The sequence below is a fragment of the Falco rusticolus genome, chromosome 3, assembly GCF_015220075.1.
Source record: "Falco rusticolus isolate bFalRus1 chromosome 3, bFalRus1.pri, whole genome shotgun sequence".
Classification (NCBI taxonomy): domain Eukaryota; kingdom Metazoa; phylum Chordata; class Aves; order Falconiformes; family Falconidae; genus Falco; species Falco rusticolus.
Genome location: NC_051189.1, coordinates 76333023 through 76352729, shown reverse-complemented (window position 1 = coordinate 76352729; position 19707 = coordinate 76333023). Strand labels below are relative to the sequence as shown.

The 19707-nt window shown below is 39.8% G+C and overlaps 1 protein-coding gene and 1 long non-coding RNA gene across 2 annotated transcripts in view; one reads left to right on the top strand and one right to left on the bottom strand.

The window, feature by feature from the left end:
• INO80C (INO80 complex subunit C) overlaps positions 1-15468 on the top strand; it is a 31003-nt gene extending 15535 nt beyond the window's left edge. The window contains exons 2-5 of the mRNA XM_037379547.1: positions 5050-5160; positions 8117-8228; positions 9934-10001; positions 14747-15468. Coding sequence (XP_037235444.1) covers positions 5050-5160; positions 8117-8228; positions 9934-10001; positions 14747-14878 — 423 coding nt within the window. The 3' untranslated portion in view covers positions 14879-15468. The remainder of the gene's footprint in view (positions 1-5049; positions 5161-8116; positions 8229-9933; positions 10002-14746) is intronic.
• LOC119144325 overlaps positions 12459-19707 on the bottom strand; it is a 28070-nt gene continuing 20821 nt past the window's right edge. The window contains exon 3 of the long non-coding RNA XR_005103059.1: positions 12459-13898. This is a non-coding gene — a long non-coding RNA (uncharacterized LOC119144325). The remainder of the gene's footprint in view (positions 13899-19707) is intronic.

Sequence of the window (19707 nt, the reverse complement as noted above, 5' to 3'; positions counted from 1 at the left end):
TTTCATGTTTCTTCTTGGTTTTTTATGTTTTTGTTTTTGTTTTTTTTGTTGTTGGTGGTTTGGGTTTTTTTAATGTTTGTTTTTGTGTTCTTTTATGTTTTTTATAATTGGTAAAATCCTGTTAGTCTAAAATAATGAAGAAATATTATATAATATAATCCACAAGTAAATAGGTAAGAAATGATACTTCAGCATATATCAGTTGTTCTGTTATGCAGTTCTAATCTTTGCCCGGGGTGGGGAATGATGATTCAAACTAGCACTTCCATAATAAGTTAATTCCACCTGGTATTTAGTCCCATCACAGACACCCATCCCAAGCCCCACAATGCTGATTCTACCTAGAAATAGCCAAAACAAAGAATCCAGCTTCCATGGTCTGCAAGTTTTGCTTGTCCTGTCCCTAAATAAAACCAGACAGATGGAGCGATCTATGGAAATCATGTGAAAACCAATACATCTGCGGTAGGGAATTTGGAACAGAATATTTCGAGAAAAATTAATAGATCTACCAAAACCTAAGATTGAAAGTAGTATGTGAACAGGCAGCCTCCCAGTGTGTGTTTTCTCCCACTACAGACAGCACATACAGTAGGGTCCAAACTAGGCTCATTCCTGGGGTTTGGCTTTATTCAAAAGAAACCAGTCTTAAGTTAGCAGAGCTTAGCTCAGGTCTCTTCCCCAGACTTGGCTGCTCTTACAACAAACCTCTTAGGACATCCAAGTGTTTGCTGCAGGTCTTTGCACTGTCTCGCATTTTTGCTGTCTCCTAACCAAGTGAAATCCTCAGCCAGCTTCCTCCCACACTGACTGTCACCTGGTCCTAGTACGTAACAGGGAGGACACTGTCCCACCCCGCTGGGATGCACTGAATACTGTATAGATGGTCTTGTGAAAAGAAATGCAAAAAAAGAAGCAGCACCCCTCACTATAGCTCCCATCAATCCCAGGAGTGATAGAGGTTGCCAACCTGTCACACTGTGGTTGTAGTCAAAAATTCAGCTAAAGCACATATACACAACTTTATAAAGGGAATAAAATTGTAAAAGTCTTATAAGAAGCCTTTGCCCTGCTGTCTACAACTTTTAAAACATGCCATTCCAGTCAAGGTTGCTCTGTGGCTGGCTAAGGAGGGTGCTGGGAGGAGAACAGAGGTAACGTGAGAAGGGGTGGCAGCATGGACTTCAAAGGATGAATATAGTTACTGATGGCTTAGCTGCAGTCTTTGGTGTTTTTATTGTTATTTGGAAGGAAACTAGCATAAGCATGTTCAGCTGCAGTGAAATCACACCTTCCATTTGTCAGTGCAGATGTACCATGTAAATGTAAAGCCACCCCCGACTCTTTGTTGTTATAACCTTCAACAACCTATGGAGAAAAAAATATACTGCTTAGTGACTGTTGTAGCACAAATTCTCAGTAGCCCTAGTTACATAAACCACTGTTTAAAAGACACATTTTAGTTATAAAGTGCAGATTAAAAGTCGCTTCACTGTCTCTCTACTTGAAGTGTATATTGAGCTCCCCATAAAGGATGTTTACAAGATCAGTTAAAAAGAAGCTTTAAAGAAGCTGTCGAGAGTTTCAGCCCATGATTACGCTTTCTAGCCCTACTGCAAAGCATTTGGGATTATCCTAGGGCACAGGGTGTGAGGGGTTTAGGGAACATGTGCTGGGGACCGGCTGTGAGGTGGTGGGATAGGGGAGGTTGCAGCACACACTGAGAAGTGTGTGTTCCCCGTGACAGGCGCTTCCTTGCTCTGCTCTTCGTGGGACTGCAAAGGGGATCTGAATTCATTCCTGTTTGTTTGCCCCAACACATGGCAGTGAGGAACAAACTACCTTCCAAACTAAACATCCAAGCTAACAAGCACATTAAGGAGAGATTTGTTCAGTTAATGTTACAAGTTAAAGATTACCTTTACTGTACAGTAATTGTTCACTGAGGAATCTTCTTTCAGGCTGTAAATAATGTTTTGTATTGCCATTGTATTACTCACTTTCAGGAAACGTGGGGTTTGCTGTACAAAGGTAGATCCATATTGGTTAAAATTCATTTGGCATCTCCCCCTGCCTTTAAAAAAGACCTTCAGAAAACAAACCTGAAACATAAAATGATGTTGCTTATGCTTTAAATCCTGGCATTTTAAAACATAGTCTGGACAGGCTTGTAGGTTGTTGAGATACTTTCAGTTTGTGGCTATAAAACTGCTGAGGGTATCAGCTGAGACTTCTGCAGGCTGCACAGAGAGCGTTCCAAAGCTCTCTGCTTGCCAGAGTTCACTCCTCTGTGCCATAGCACATTATTCTGGAAGCAGTGCTTCTACTCAACTCTTTAATGTTTTTCCAGAAAGAAAACCACATTAGCTGAACATCCTTTCCATAGCGCTCCTGCTAAAAATCAGAGTTTTCATACAAGCAATGCTGAGTGAGGAAACTGGCATGCTTCTACAGTGTCTCTTTATCTCAGTTCCCAACATTCAGCTGGGATCATAGTGCTCGGTCTTATTTGCTTCCCAGTCTATCACAGGGCTCTGAAATCATGGTATCGGTTGCATACCACTATGGTATGCATGTTGCTATACAGTCCTGCACACCAGCCTGCACCCTTTGCCTTGGAGGGGAAACCACTGCTCTCAAATTGTCCATGACAGATCCAGAAGCTACTAGTGATGTGTCTCATTGGGACTGGAGGATGACTTGGATGTCCACATGGCCCAGAAAAGCAGCAGCTGCTACTCCAGATCCTGCTGCCTCTAACGCTGTGCAAAGGATACCGGCGCAAACAAAATTAACATCTGGGCTGTAACGTGAGTTATCTCGACTCTTAGCAGCACTATTACCTGAACTCCCTTAGGGGCTGGTCCGGAAAAGAAACTACGTGTAGAATTTACATTCAGGAATTGTCCTGCCAGGAACAGTTCCTTACTTTCCTTCCCAATGCGCCAGGAAGATTAGCACTGAATCCACACAGAAAAAACCCACTGAAGACAGTGAGTGTAATATATTAAGTGTACCCAGCTGCAGAAATTAAGGACTATATGTATAAGGAAACTTCTTTCCCTTTACTGTTTAACTACTTTTATTTGCTCTGTCTCAAAATACTAGATACTGTTTTGAGATATTGTTAAAATGCTGCTCAAAACCTGTTCCATAAACAACAGAATACTTTGGAGAAGGTCACTGGAGGGGCAAAAGTGATAAAGTGATTAATAAAAAACTGCAGGACTGAATTTAAAATCAATCAAATTGTACCAAATAAAAGGCAAGGACACTTTGAAGAATAACTGAATGCCGATTCCTCCACTTAGAGAATTTACACTGATAATGAGAAGTATCAGAGATAATTTATTCATCAAAAAATAATCTTGTATCTCAAGCCTTGTCTTTCTCATGATTGACTTTAATGTGTGCTGCTGAAATCTGAAGTGGTGGAAGCATGCATGTGCAAGAGTATAGTTTGAAACCTAGCAACTCATTGTATAAAGCAACTTTACTCAGGATTGCTGAAGGTATTTTCTCGGCTAACTTTAACATTATGCATGTTTCTAAACATCCATCTGCATTTCTTCTGTTTCTCTGACAGTCAATGCCTTTTAATATTGTCCTCAGCAAGGGAAGAATCAAGTTTAAGCTACAGACTTCAACGTTGCTTCCACTGATGTTATGGCAGTATTACCCTGTACTATGAGCTTACAGAGGACTGACTATTGTTTTGAAAATAGATCATCTCTATTCATACATTTTATTTTAATAAGACATTAGAAACATGACTATTTTACTTGAATGCTTCTTTATAACATACTTAAGACCTCTCTTTGCTATGTTAAGAACAGGCACTGCTGGATAACTGATACATTTCCCCAGAGTTCAACTTGCCTGGTTCCTGATCTTGTAATTACTTATGCATGTAGTTACGTATACAAACACTTCCCTTGTAATCACATGCAGAAGGATATGCTGAATCATGGCCTTAGCTATATAGTCTCAGTTTCTAGAGGTTCTCCCATAATTGACTAATAATAATGATATTTTTTTTTCTCTTACGTAAGAGGATTGTATCAACACAGAAGGTTTTGCAGTGCAGGTTTTCACAGGAAAACATTCTTTTTTCCTAAGCATTATCTGTCTGAAGATGGAGAAACATTTTAACCACCCATTCAGTAAATATTGATTTAGCTTTTAGCCAAGTTCTTTGTGCTTCAAGAAAAAAGAATCAAGGTATGAAATCTTATTGACTGAACTGCCAAACTCTGGCAAAATTCTCATTGGCTTCAGTATGGATCAGGATTTCACAAGGAACATTTGTGTATGTTGCATGGGCTTGTTCTGGTAGTGTGGAGACTTACAGGGCATTCACAAAAAACAACATAAAGGCAGTTATGCACAACTATCAGAAACTGGTTAGACTGCCACACAACTTTTTTAGCTTTCCAATCACACACACCCCTTCTCCAACAGCTCTTCCAGCTAAATAAGTAAACCATAAAGAAAAGCCTAGAAAACACCAACTAGTACCTGTGTAGATTTTGTGAGGCTTGTATATAAAAATAATATATATAATTTTTTTATCTCTCAATTCTCACTCAGGCACGATTGAACCCAAGGACAGAGAATAAACTGATTAATCAATTTTTCTTTACAACCTTGAAAAAACCCTTTCTATAAATTTTATATATTCCTGTTAATGCTCTAATATGGAACATTCTGAAATAGATCCAATGTACATTTCTGCTGTTTCAGGTTTCACACGCTGTTTTGCACTTTATAGAGATGGCTTTCATTAATACTGAAATAAACCCAATGCTGTTTTTACTCAGTAGGCTTTGGCTTTTCTGTTCCCCCTCCTCCCCTTTATGTGTTGGCTGTAAATTGCTTGAAAAATATTCTGTTTCATGCTTCCCCACTGCTGACATGCAACATCTTTAAATAGATTCAAAAGAGATAGGAAGGGTAAAAAGGCAACAGGTAAGTAATACAGCAGACAGCTCTGTCTCCAGTTAAACTTGCTTAGCATAACATTCAGTAAGACTGTCTTTTTTTCTTCAGAGTGCAGGTGGGGAGGCCATGAATGAAAACAAATTTCTGAACACAGACTCTAATACAGGATCAGTGGAAACTGCTGTCAAGCCATTGCCGTTTAAAGATCCAAACTTCATCGTAAGTATATTATTTTTAACAATCTGAAATTCTGACCTCTTCAAATAAAACATTAACTAGGTTTCTATTTAGCCATATTGCTAATGTAAATATTAAGAAAGTCAGCTTAACAGCCAAATAAAAGGTCGACAATTTTGAAGAAATTCACCTCAACTCCATGCCACACTATGGTCCAAAGCGCACACTATATTATAGCATGAAAATGGCACTGGTCCAGAGGCAGAACTATTATATTAAATTCTGGAACAGAGTCAGAAACTCTGCTAGATCAAGGTAAGTGCGGAAGCTTTATGGTGTGGTATCTCGCAAACTAACACAGCTAGAGAGGAACAATTAATACTGCTGTGAATGTAGGAAACGCATCTCCCAGTTCCTAGCCAAGGCAGGCTGCAAAGCAATAGAACTAGAAATCAGTTGGAGAGTTATTAGCAACTGTCATTTTGCTCCTCTCCCAGTCTCTGAAACTCTTTAACAGACCTGGGGTGTCCCTTCTTCCAGTAATTGCTAGATTTAGAAGTAAATGCTCCATGCTCCCCAGAAGCCTGGCCTGCTGGCATTCAGAAGTCATGTAAACTCTGACAGCTGATGAAATACAGGCTGCTAAACCACTCTGAAGTTTAAACAGGGGGGGAGGGTGAAGGAAGACTACAGCTAGTAATGCTGTCGCTGCTGGGTTTGGGTTTAATATCTTTTTATCTTGTTGTGCCAGGGCCAACTCATTGGCACACTGTACAAATGCTTTCTAGAAGCAAACTTCTCAGACTGCTGGTCCTAAGCCAGTACTTACAAAGAAGGATTTCATCCCAGATTTTATTCTGTATGAATAAGATACAATATCCCACAGCATAAAACCTGAGTAATCGGGCATCGCACAGCTCACTAAGCACAGGTTTGGCAGAGGATATAAAATTAATCTCTGACTTGCAAGCTGCTCTATGTCTGCTTTGCAGGTGACTTCTGTCACAAGAGGGCCGTTCAAACAACTGTATACTTTGCTCACTGTAATCCTCCAGTGAGCACCAGCCTCTTCGAGAAATGGGGCTTATTGGAAAAGCTCCATCTGCTCCCAGAGGCATTCCATGTAGCTTCCATATAGTATTTAAATAGCCATGAGGCCTTGTGCTGATATTTCATTTCTTAGAGGGACATCACCTTTTCCAAAAAGGAAAATACTAATGTCTACATGCTTGAAATAATAATGAATGTACAGGGCCTTTGGCAACAGCTGAAGAAATAATAGGGAGTTATAATAAAAACATTAAATTATCCTCCCCAATACAGTAACTAATTTAAGAAATGTATTGAGTTTTAACTAGCTTTTCATCGGTATGAACTGCTAGTAACAATCTGGATCACTTCTTGCATCCTTCCAGCCTAATTTCCCTTAAAAGCAAGAAAATAAATCAAATAATGCCTATCTCTCATAAATACACCCACGTTTGAACCATTAGCTCACAGCAGAGGATAGACTTAAAAGCAAAGAAGGAAGAATTTACCTTTTTCTAAACTTCCTGAATGGAATTTGCATCCCTTGGCAACGGGGACGGGGAAGAAGACCTTCTGACAGTTGTACAGAGCAATGAATAGCTCCACCTGTCCTAGCTCCAGCTTTCCCTGAACTTCACTAGCGCAGAGGTAGCTTGGTTCATTCATGCTTGGCAGTCATTGCCTTTTGCTTGTAGGTATGTGAGGTGATACCCAGCCCCATTCCTAGGAGGCCTGACTCCATATAAATCCAGTAGTTGCTTTTAAGAAACCAGATTACTGGGGGAAAAAAATCATTATGGAATGACCTGGGGAAAATTCACGTAAAGAATTTGAATTAGTAGTGTGGTAGTACATCTGTTTTCATCTCGTATTCCAGCCGTTTCTATTTTACGATGATCTCTAGGTTACTAAGGTGTTACCCTCAGAGCAAACGTTTGCATATACCTTCTGTATTGGATATCCATTGCCAAACCTCCACCTGTCATTAGCTCATGAGCATCTTTTTTGAATACAACTTACATTTACAGAAAAAAGCTTTCTAATTGAATCTTTCCTCCTATAATTCTCAGCAATTTAACAGGCTAATTTATAAACCAATCACAGCAGAAGTGTGTTTGCAGAACTTTGCTGAGTTTTGATGAGACCGATGTCGCAGGTAGTAATTATTAACAGAAATAACAACAACTCCCCAATTGTAAGAACATTTTCTTTCCTGAAGTAGAGCTGTAAATATGTGTCCTTTGATCATGTAGAAGTAGTACAGTATGTTGTGCAGCTTCTATCTCTGGAGGGACATAAGTAAATTACTCTGTAGCTATCACATTTGATAACTGAAACTACCATTGTAGTACCTGTGGCAAGCCTTCTATTAATGTACCTTTCAAAATGCGAAATTGTCTTGACAGCCAACATTCTATTTATTACTTCTATTCTTCTGTCTTCTGTCCTTTGAAAGGAAAATAAAATTTCCAGAAAGTTTCTCATAGCATTTATTACATTTTGCAAGATCAGTTGTGTTTTCTACAGTCATGGGTAATTTGTCAAAGGAGCTAGAGCTGCACCTGTAATATGCCATAAAAAGGAGAGAGAAAATTTAGCCATGTAATCACAATTTTAGACACAGCTTCATAATAGTAAGTTCTGATATGATGGTAAGTACATACAGAATCCTCTAATCTCAGGCTAAACCTAAACACATTGATTTTCTATTTCCATGTAAAAAGCAGATTTTCATTTCCTTCAGTTAATGGTAAACACAGTAGCTTTGACACAGTTCAAAAAGCTTTGTTTTTCTTGCAGCCAAGATTAAAGTGTACAGTATATTAGCCTACTGATGAAATAAGTGAGGATAACAAATGGCTTATGACAAGATGAGACGTATCAGAAAGACTATGAAATACAAGTGTCATGCTTTGAAGTAGTATTCTTTATTTATTTTTTTCTCTAAACACCGTATTTTTAATTCTAGCACTCTGGCATTGGTGGAGCAGCAGCTGGCAAGAAGAACAGAACTTGGAAGAACCTAAAACAAATTCTTGCTTCTGAAAGGGCATTGCCATGGCAACTAAATGATCCTAGCTGTAAGCTGCTTAGACGCTTTGCATGTATTTATAAATAATAAAATCCACACAAGTAACTTTCTTTAAAACAAACCTAAATTATTTCATCAGTGCATGCAGTTTCCTGCTTTTCAACAGGGTCCAGTAGTACATTTAAGACTACTCCAATCACACTTGGCAGCCTAAGTGGAAAGTAGGGGGAAGCAAATAATTTGGAGTATTGTGACAAACTTCAAATACATTTGAGGAGAGAATTTCATAATGGAAATGTATTTATGCAAACCAGGTCAGAAACGCCTTGTTCCCATCAGTTTTTTCTCACCTTTTCACTACTGAGGAGCCTCCTCCTCTGCGTACAGCCTGAAATGTCTTCTGATGGGTGGCTGCTACTTGGCTAGCTATCTTTGAACTATTTTCAAATAGATTCTGCTAAGTCACCTACCTGCAGTAGCTTAGACCTCAGCCCCAGCTTCCTATCCAGTTCCTTATCCTAGATTCTTGGGAGATTTAAATTCTACATCCCCTATTTATTTCAGCACAGCTGAAACTACACTATTAGTAGTCCTGATTAGCAGTTCTAACTGGTGTACATCTACAGGAGCAGAGTTACAGCAGTGCTCTTAATCTACATATGCTTCAAGTCTGCTGGTAAAGTAGGATACTTTTGAACATAGCGGGAGGCAGAATGTGATCCTTAGGTTTTACTTAAGCAAGTGGAGGCATTTCAGAATTGAATATATGCATATACTTCTTGTCAGACTCAGTGTTTTATGCAAAAAAAGCTTGCCATTTTTTTGAAGCGATTTAGACACAACTGTTACAGAAAAATGCAGATTACGATGTGTACCTGGCTACTGTAACTGACAATCTGCTGATGTTGCTATTTCTATTACGTTCTGTTTGTAAGAAGGTAAGGCAAAAAATTCAGTTGCATATTTAAAACCAGCTGTGACATTAGTGTCTTTTGAATTATGAGATGATGAGTTAGAAATTTGATATGGATGGAGCATTTGACTCGATCGTAGTAGCATCTGAATGAGGTACAAGGGAGATTAGGAAGGAGGAAAGAAATTAGTCAGGTACAAGATATTTTTGTAAACAACCAAAATTGGGGATTTAACTACTTAAATGTACCAATTGTATCTTAAAAATGTTTATGAATGAGAGTTGCTATCTAAAGGGCACCAAAGAACAGCAATTTCCATCATTTAATTTAAACATTCAGACAATTTTCTAGGTCATTGACTGGGCTTGAAGTGGTACATGCTTAAAGATTTAACTGATTTAAAAGATTACTTTGCTTTTCTGGATTATAGTATTTCAGAGCTGCAATCTTGAGCCGTGTTTTGTGGTCTTAGCATAAAGCATGTGTATGATAATGGCTATTCTTTGCAAATAACTGACTGTGAGGGAATCCATTAAGGCTTGGAAGAAATCGACACGTTCCAGGTAGCTCTCACATTTTTCCTTTTCGGGAGGGCAGTTCTGCTTACTGAACTGGTATCGGAGAGGTGAGCAGAATCAGGCTGCTGTTCACAGTGCGAACAGGCTAAATGTTTTCCAAGGTAATTCTGCTTCATATTTCTGGCCCTTAGTGTTGCTAGTTAATAGAGACCTCAGAAAGTAAAGGCAGCATTCTAAAGAAGTATTGTTACCTATTTACATTTTGAGTTTATGTTTTAAGATATATATAGCACTCTGAATTTATCCCTTTTTTTCTCTCTAGATTTTAATATTGATGCTCCTCCTTCCTTTAAGCCTGCCAAGAAATATTCGGACATTTCAGGACTTCCGGTAAGTATTTTATTTTTCCCTTCAAAATTGGCATCTCAGTTTCCATAATGAAATAAAGCTGGTGCATGCTTTTGTAAAAGATGTACTTGATGAGGTTCCTATTCAGCCTTGTGCTTAGTAAGTTGTCCGGTGATTTAGGGCCAAACCCCAAATACTGTTGCTACATCGCAAAATCCCTAGGTTGTTAATAGATGTCAGGAGAGATTAAATACCTTGTCCTGCCATCATGCTATCGCACCACTTTCCCAGCTGTGGAGTCTGCACTGTCCCCACCATTTCTGATTCTCTAAATTGTTACATTGAAAGCTGGTAGCCCACGGTTTCCAGGACTGCTAACTTTGCCAAGCTTTAACTACAAAGACTCAAACTTGCCACGCTGAGTGTTTGCCTGAGGCTGATTTATTTTGTTATACCTTTTAGAGAAAGTTGTAAAAAGATGGCTCAGCGATTTCCAAGAAGGAGATTAGTAAAAATTACATTGATTGGCCCAGATTAAAAAAACCACCAACTTATTATCATTGCTCTCAAACTTTCCCTCAAACAAACCAGCTGGAGACAGACACTTGGCATGCACTTTGGAGAATTTCAGATACCCCCATGTTTCAGTGCTGGGAGTTTGGCAGATGTATAGCCTGTGTGTCACAGATGGGCTCTTTTACATGGTTCTGTTAAAGAAAAAAGAAAAAGAAAAGCGAAAAAAACCAACCCACATTTGAGTTAGATACGGTTTGCACATGCTCCAGAAGTGTTGGTAGTTACAATTTGGCACCTGAATTCCCCAGAGATTCTGTTGGCACAAAACAGGAGTAAAATCATTGAATTCTGCCCAAGAAAAAATTTGTATCTGCTGCTATCACTGTTCTTATGTGACATGAATAATTTTACTTAAAACAAAACAGGTGTTAGTAACAGCATATCTTTTCACTTTTCACCTTCAGTTTCCAGTGTTTTGTGGTTTTTTTGCAGAAGCCTAGGCATTTATTACAATTGAAATGAATGAGAATGTTCTTTTTCAGACTATCAAAAGGGTTAATTAATGGTTAGACTCAATAACTACAATAATGAAACCTTTGTAATGTCAAAGAGCCTTAGACAGAATTTCTGGGTCCCTTCCCCCCGTTCAATCTGTTTCTCATCCATAGGGCGCTAGCCCACCTCACAGGCTTGATATCACCTCATAGAGATGTCTGTAAATACGCAATATACACATTTGTTATGTTGATGCAGGTTAACACAGCACTTTGCATTCTGTAGACTGAATCAGGTCAAAGTCCCTGTTGGGGGGGGGGGGAAAGAGTGAGCACTTATTTAAGGATTGCCTTATAGTGGATACACAGCGCAAGGTATCAAAGAATAGCTATAGCATCAGCTTTAATCCTGCACATCTTAACATTTGAGTTCTTGATTTTATAGCATATGTTTTCTTTGACTTTCATTTTTTAAGTAACACATTTAAATAAGGCACCTTGGAGGTGGAATGTTAGCAGCCTGGGAAATGGAGTGGGTTGCTTGGATTGAGGCTGATAACTCTTGGTGTTCAAGAAGGAATGGGAAAGCAACATCTCTTTCAGGTGAACTGGCAGACAGCAAGTGGAAGAGACTGCTCACAAACCCAGGGAAAATAATTCCCTCCAGCCAGGCAGACTTACAGTCTTTTACTCATAAGGGTATTGCTTTGATGTAATAGCAACTTATTTTCAGAGAAGGAGCAGGGGTCAGTTGAATAAGGAACTTTGCATAAGTATCCCTATTCAATATAAAGATGTAGTAGATGGAGGAAGGGTAGATAGGGGGACATGTGGAATAATAATGAGTAGATTTCACCAAAATAGCAAAAATTCCATACTGGGTCATTTAATGGTATTCATCTGTTCCCATCCTGTATCCTCTCCCCTCAGAGCTGCTTTGCAAGTGTTAGTGGCATTCACACCATGTTTTATTAGAGTTGCTGCAACATCTCTGACCTGTGAGGGGTTTATGTGGGGCTGAAGGCATAAGGGTATAAGTCTTCTTCACTGCCCTATCTCCAAGAAACCAAATAATGCTTTCCAGCATGGCTTTGATGCATTTCAGAATTAGTCAGTCGTTGCACCTATAGTGAGATGATGATGCAGGTTATAGATGCGAGTGTCCCTACCAGCTAAAGGGGCAGTTTAGCCATAGGAAATAAGAGTCTTCCTCTCAGTTCCTCAGTTTTAATTTGTCAGCTCCTCCTTTCCATCAGTTATTTATATATTCTATTCTAGCTCAGTATAAATACTCTGCTTTCTGTATGAATCCATTCAGTGCTGCTTTTGTATTCTTTTTTTGTCTTTCCAGTTGTTTTTTTTTTTGTTCTTAATTTCCATCCTCTAATTGCGTCGTGAGTCAAGTTTCCTATTTTACCTGGCCTGCAAGGTTTCTCCAGACTATGATAAAAATGCTGTTTAAAAAAATCTTTTTTATTAAGGTAACTGAGACAGCGTGTCCTTTACATTGCAATGCTAGAAATGTTTCATAAGAAGTACTAAATATATTTTCAAAATAATTTCCTAGTTAGTAGGAAGGTATCTGGGCTAATAGAATATTTTAGAAATCTAGTGCAAGAAGCATGTCCCTGTATTTTCTATGTAAAATCTGAAAGCATTTGTGTAAGAATATATTTTCTGTGGGAATGCTGGATTCCCTGGGGCCGGGGGCGGGGGGGGGGGAAGTAAAATAAATTCCTTAGCATTACCCATTTGGGGAAGAATTAAATGGTCTAGCAGGTACAAAAATAAAGAGAAGTGTATTAAACCACTCTCATCAGTACTCTCATCAGTATACCTGCAGTTATATGAAATGCCACAATTATATTCTACTGATCCTCTTCTCTTTCTGTATGTAAAACAAATGGAATTAATTTCACCAATGGTCTAAGCAGAGCAGCCAATTTAAATTTGTAAGGCAGCCTAGAATTCAAAAGCTATTATCTACTGTATTGACACTGCAAAATAAAATTATTCTTTCTAAACTTGCAAGATGACTATTCCGATACTCTAATATGCAAACCAGTAATTCATTGTAAAGCAGATTTAAAAAAAAAACCAAACCTTCAAATGTTTATATTTCCCTTCATTTTCTGAAAATGCATCAGCCTTGTTACTATAGAAACAGATTGAGATAACTAATTCATTGTATTTGAAGAGGATGTATCTGTGGCCTTTGACTTAGTTTCTAAACATGACAGAGTTTTTTCTTTGCAAAATCACTTTACTTCACTTTTCTAATCTGTTTTAATTATTGCTGAAGTAGCAGTGAAGTTTGTTTTCACACTGAAGTCATGGCATAAATGAGTAGCTACCATACATTAGTGACTGCAAATAGTACAGCCCAATACAAAGTATCAGAATGGTGAAGAACTGCCATAATGTTTTTAACCTAGACTGGTGTGCGATACAAATTGCAGATGTTGCTTGCCTAGCTTATTACAGAATCATGTACATTGAAAAGCAGTCTACTTGATTAGCTTTTTCTTACACGAGGCCAGATTTTTGAAATAGAAGTAGAAATACATTTATAGCTGCTGCAACCGTGAAGTTAGCACCAAGGATAAATTTACTCCTAATGTCCTAACTTTGCAATTTGTTTGAAAATTAATTGAAAATTAGCTGACTACATTTAATTAACCTTCTGGCATTTCTTCATAAAAAGAGAAGCTACAAATAACACTTAATTTTCTGCTAAGTCTTATCAAGCCAGGTGATTAACTGGATTGTTACCATGGTCAACAGATCCTTTCCAACATAAAAATGGTAGAGGGCTCTGCACTTCAACAGTGTGGATGGGAGGAATGCTCCGGCTTTTCCTGGCCTTTTCTTTCTTAGTTGCAATGTCTTGAGGGATCTCAACTGCCTGGTCCTTGCCAGCCACCATCTCCTGTTAAAGAAAGGTACATAAGACACTTTCAGAGCCTTGGCAGACATTTGGTAATCCAATGCTGAACAGGCAGTGATTGTCCTGGAGGCTGAAAGTGGAGATGCGATACCCTGAAGCCTGTCTTCTTCCAGCCCAGCCTCCTGCACTGCCCACAAGCTCATCTGAGCTCAAGGTTTCTGTAGCAACGGGGAAGGGGAGAGGACAGAAGGAAACTGGCACTGCTCCCAGGCACCCAGGGTCCAAATATAGCAGAGGACACAAGCGTAGCCCAGGGTTAGCTGGCCAGGCTGCTAGCCTGAAAACAGGCATCTGTAGCAAAGCACAATGCTGAGTTCAAATTTCTTATCAGTTCAGTCACAGAACCATAAGCTGAAACTCCCTTGCTTTAACAACCACTTAAAAGTAAATTAAAAGCTAAGTTGTACGCAGGAAGAGAAAATCGGTCCAAAGCTATCAGAGCACCCATAATTCAGCCTCTTTGTGGGTAATTTATTGGCAGCAGCCTGACTCTTTGGAGAGCTGCCTTGAGAGAGACTGCACAAGGCACAGAGTTGCTAGGGTGAGTTTAGAGAGTTGAGGAATTTCTTTTGCACTGTGTTTTTTATGAAACTATTTCAGCCCTCTGTTATGTTTAATGCATTTCTAATGTGATTTTATAGGGGTCTGTTAACTTCTCCTAAGTTCTGACACAAGGAGAAAGAAAAAATACACACTCTTGGTCCCGTGGTAGAACAGTAGTGCTGTTACTGGAAAGTCACTATTTTGTCATCATGTAATCAGACACTTTTTTTAGTACTCTGTTTTAAGATTTTATTTGAAGAGTGTCTCTGCTATTGTTTCATTTTCAGGCAAATTACACAGATCCCCAGAGCAAGCTAAGATTTAGCACTATTGAAGAATTTGCCTATATTCGGATGCTCCCTTCAGATGTGGTGACAGGATACCTGGCTCTAAGGAAAGCAACGAGTATTGTCTCCTGAAGAGACGAAATATTGCTGTATATCGCTTGTGAACAGTGCTGATTTTGAGACTCATGGTGGAAACTCACTGCAGGACTGAAGTTCCTTAAAGCTATCCATGGATTTTTACATCTGGAAGTAGTTGATGATACATGGATTTGGAGAACATATGGATTTAATTTTGATAAATGCTGATATTTGTTAGTTTGCCAATTTGTAAGCAATTTGGTTTGGTGAACAGAATAACTTAGACCTTAAGGATATGTATCTGCACTATAATGTCTGAGTTATATTTATTTCTGTAGAGACAGGACTTCATCTCTACCCTGTATATTTTATGTAGTGCTCTAGCTCAGAAGAAACAGTCATTGAATTAAAGAAAAGGTATGAAGATATCCCAGCTTCTAAACCTGCCTTGCCAGATGCATTGGCCACTTCTCTATGAAGAAGTTTGTCCCGTCTGTAAAATGAAGCTAAAATACCTAGCAAGCGCTGCTATTGTGATGACCATTATGGTACTGAGCCCTGTGAAAACAAAGCTTCACACAAATATTGCATTGAGGAACCATCAGCATAAATAAAGTTGGACTCAAACTTGTTTTTAAAATATCCTAATGAGTATGCATAACAGGATCAAATCAAATCACCAGCTAACTCTTAATCATGACACTTTGTAGTTTTTGAATGCTTCATTTCACAACCTGACTATTCTTCTGCCTTTCCTAGTTAGTACAATATTAGTACTAATTAGTACGAAAAAGTACTAATTTCCCAGACTTTTTAAGATTTATGCTAAAAAAAGTAGGAATTCCGCTGTCCATATGGTCTATCCACACCCAGATGGTCTTCAGCAAGGAAGACCTTCTACATCAGGACACTGACCTTTGCATCATGAGGTACCAGAATAACCAACAGCAACAGAAAGTTGTCACATTTTAGAGGAAGGAGACTGAAGTTTGGAGTCTTGTGGGGGGGCTGACAAGTAGCATGCCAACATCAGAATGATTTCCTGAAACTGAGTCTAGGGGCAAGGGTGCAGAGGGTTTTCTGCCCATTCTTTTGTTTTGTCCTCTTTCTTACAACAAGCTGCTGATTTGTTGTCTTCTCACTTCTGCATATTTGGCCCAGCCTTAGACTCTTGTCAAGTGTTAATCTGGACTCCAAGTTCAGGCTCAGCCATTCCTAGCCTCCAACCACATGGCCTTCATGCCCATACTCCACCAACTGCCCTGTAGCTGTGAACTTACCTCCCTTACCTGTCTGAGCCAGAGGGTGTTAGCCAGAAAGGCTGCTAGGCGAGTTACCACTTGCTGTGGGAATGCTGTCTGCCCATGTGCAAAACTACCAAGTGGAAGACTTGTCCCACAGCTTGTTAGTCCTGGACTGCCTGGGTCACTAAGGAGGTGAGACGCTGATCACAGCACAGCAGTCCTGGCTGACCCAAGCTCCGTCATGGACATCAGGATCTTGTGCAAGGCGCCTCTTTTCTCTGACTGCACAAGTAGCACACAGTGGTGACTAGTTAGTGTCTAAGCTGCACCTTGAACGCACATTTCTGGAGACATGGTAATATTGGAACATGGGGTTTTTTCTTATTGAAAGAATAAATATGCAGAGTCTTACTAGTGCTAGTTTAATTCCACCTCCAAAACAGGAAAAACAATAATGGACACATTGTTTAATGAAAGTCTGTGGCACTCATTCCTCCATTTTTGTGATCTAATATTTACAAAACCAAAGTAATTTAAAAAGTCTTTGACGTGCTTACAATAGATCCTTCAAAGCCCTGGATACCAGATAATGCTACAACTGTATTACAGAACAAAAAAGAATAAGACAGGATATCTCTCTTCATGCCAGTAAGCATCCAAGCCACATTCTCTTTGCATCCAAGTTTTAGAATGGATGTTTTTAACTTACTTTACATACTGAAGATGTGTTTACAAGATAAGCTTAACATTTATATGAAAACAAACCACATAGAACTGCCGTAAGATCATTTATGCTTTAAATAAGCAGATAGCAGCTCAGAAAATTGTATTTCACCAGCTTGTTCTGTCCCACAAATATTTTTAACGTTCTTTGGGAATGGCTGTTTAGGAGCCCAGGCTCCCTCACCATCAGAAGTGCTCCATGCACTCCTGCACTGTATGTTAGGTGTTGCTTCTCAGGTAATTTCTACCACACAGTGTTTATGCATTCCATTTTCAAAATCTAAGTGTCTTACTGAATAAATTGGCATCAGAAAAATAAATACAGCTTAGGTTTGGCAAAAACACTAGTGACTCTTCTCAGTGCTCTCTGTCCATATGATGGCTGCTAGATTCCCTTTTCTTTCCTTCCTTGTTTCTTCCTTTGTTAGCTACTGGCCCTTTTTTCTTAGTCAGTAGTGCCTCACTTTTACTCATTAGACTGTGCAGTCGTCAAGCCAAGACTGATGAGTCAGCCACCAGCACCATTCAGCATTGCATTGATCGACAAGAGTTCGCTAGGTGGAACAATCAGAAAGAATTTGTTTTAGCAGGAAGCTGAGGACTGAAAAGATCTAGCAGCCATCGCGATGCCGACATCATTCATGAATGGCATCATTCAGTCTGACTAGGTTCTTTTTGGGAACAGTATGTGGACCTGCTGCTCTCATCAGTGCCTTCTATAAGAGAACTGAACTGAGCAATACTTCCCTTGTTGTATGTAAGAGAAAATATGGATAAAGTGAAGAGCTCATCTGTGCCATGGAGTAGTTTTAAAGTATGTTTTATTGATGGCTATAGAAGTCAAAATTGAGAACTACATTTATATGTAAAAGTACTTACGGGACATTATCTAGATAAACATGTAAAAGTTGAATTTCAATTGAAAAGAGGACGAAAGAAAGGCATTCAGAAAAAGAAGCAGCAATGAATACCATTTCAGACTTGGGGAGAATGTATTTTGACTAATGGTACTGCCACATCTGTAAAGCAGAAAGCCAGCACTCACTGTGAGGACTAATTTGTTCAAGTATAACCATTCCTTTCTGTGAAGTATCACCTGAATTCACTACTTAATACAGACCACGGATGGCTTCAGCCTCACATGCATTTGCATTAATATGTTTCCTTGTCATCCCACTCTGTTATCCCTGTAATGGCTTGCAGCACAGCAGTTGCTGAGCTCCCACAGAAATCCCACTGACATTAATGGGGAGCGAGCTTGTCCAACAGCTTGCAAGGTATGGTCTAACTGGCAAAGATTTAGTCTTTTTGGCAGGTGGAAAGCATATTTTCCTTTCATCTATCCTATCCCTAGGAAGGAATGAGGATGTTCACCAGAGGCCAGGCTCTTGTTTTCCTGTGCAGCTACCAGCCCCACACACTGCTGGTCCAGCGTACACTGGGGATGGGGATCACCTCCAGCGTGCTGTGGGGTTTTCAGGGTTTTTCTTTAAGACTTCAGTAGCTTGTATTTACCCCATGCTTTGGGTGGATCTGTTTGCTTTTGAAGGCCTGGACAAAGCAGGCAACTGCCTCTGCAGCTGTCAGCCCCAGGGCTGCAAGTAGCTGAACTGCCTGGGATGTCCAGAGCCCCAGGGCTGCAAGGACACAGTGCTGCGGCTGGGGCAGGGGCTGGCTCGCGGGGGGCTGTAGGGCTGTGGGGCCAGCTGCCTCTGAGGGGAGTGTGTGCTGGGGGCCCTGAGAGCAGTGAAGCTCTCCACAGCTGCAGCTGCTGCCTCCATCCTCTCCAGTGGATGGGAAAGCAGGATGTCGGAGCTCCAGGGCTCCTGCCTTGATTATTCGCTCACTGCTAGTTCGTACAGCAGGTCTGTACCCATGGAAAATTCCTGCCCCAGCCCTTCCTTCTGCTGCATCTGTACCAGGAATGACCTTGGCCCCATATCCTGGAAAGCAGCAAAATTTAGTTCAGAGAGGCCTGGGGCCAGCTCAATTCAGAGCCCCTGCGTTTCACACCGTTCTCCCATCAGCGTTCTGGATCCCTGTGGAGTTGCTATATATGGGCTTCCACGGAGGGCAGGAGTGGCAGGCACATGCAGGCACAGGCCCTCACTCCTTTACAGAGGCCTCTTCAGTGTCAAACCCCACCAAAGCACACGGGAATGAAGCTAGGCAAAGGGGAGGGCTTTTTACTGATGAAGAATATCAAAGTAAAAATTAACGAGTGTAAGGTTAAAAAGGTTTTGTAAGTCCACTCTGTTAAGAAGAAAGCTCAAGCTCTCTGCATGATTACAATATTTTTCCTGAAGGGCTAAATAATTTAATAAATTAACATAACAATAATTTGTTACTGGAAAATTTACCGATGGGTCTTAAGGCCTCTTACAATCTCTAACAATGTACATGGTCTACATACTCGAGACAAAACAGCACTTGGTTTTGCTTTCTGAATCACTCCAGGGAGGAAGACTTTCACAGACCTGATGTCAGGTTCTGGGAGAAAAACCCTGACTTAGTGCTCTTTTAAGCAAGAAGAATCAAGCGTTATCTGTGTTGTTACTGAACACTTCAGTCACACTAAGATGATGATGTCACTAATACTAGAATTCACAGAAATCCTTTCATATTTTTCCCATTTTAATGTGTCCCCTGATGAAAAACCACTTTACCTGTTGGGCAGTGGGTGGGAGGGACATATTAATATATCTTCAGGTAAGAAAAACATTTTAAGTCCATTTGTTATCTGTAAGCATTGCTTGACTTGGTTTTGTATTATCTGAGCAGCTTAACAAATCCAGTCTTTTCAGATGATTACACTACTGTAAATCACAGCCTACAGACAGCAATAGCAGTAATCTCTTGGGAGAGATAATAACAGCAACAACTAACAAACACTGTTTAAACCACTGGTAAGTAGTG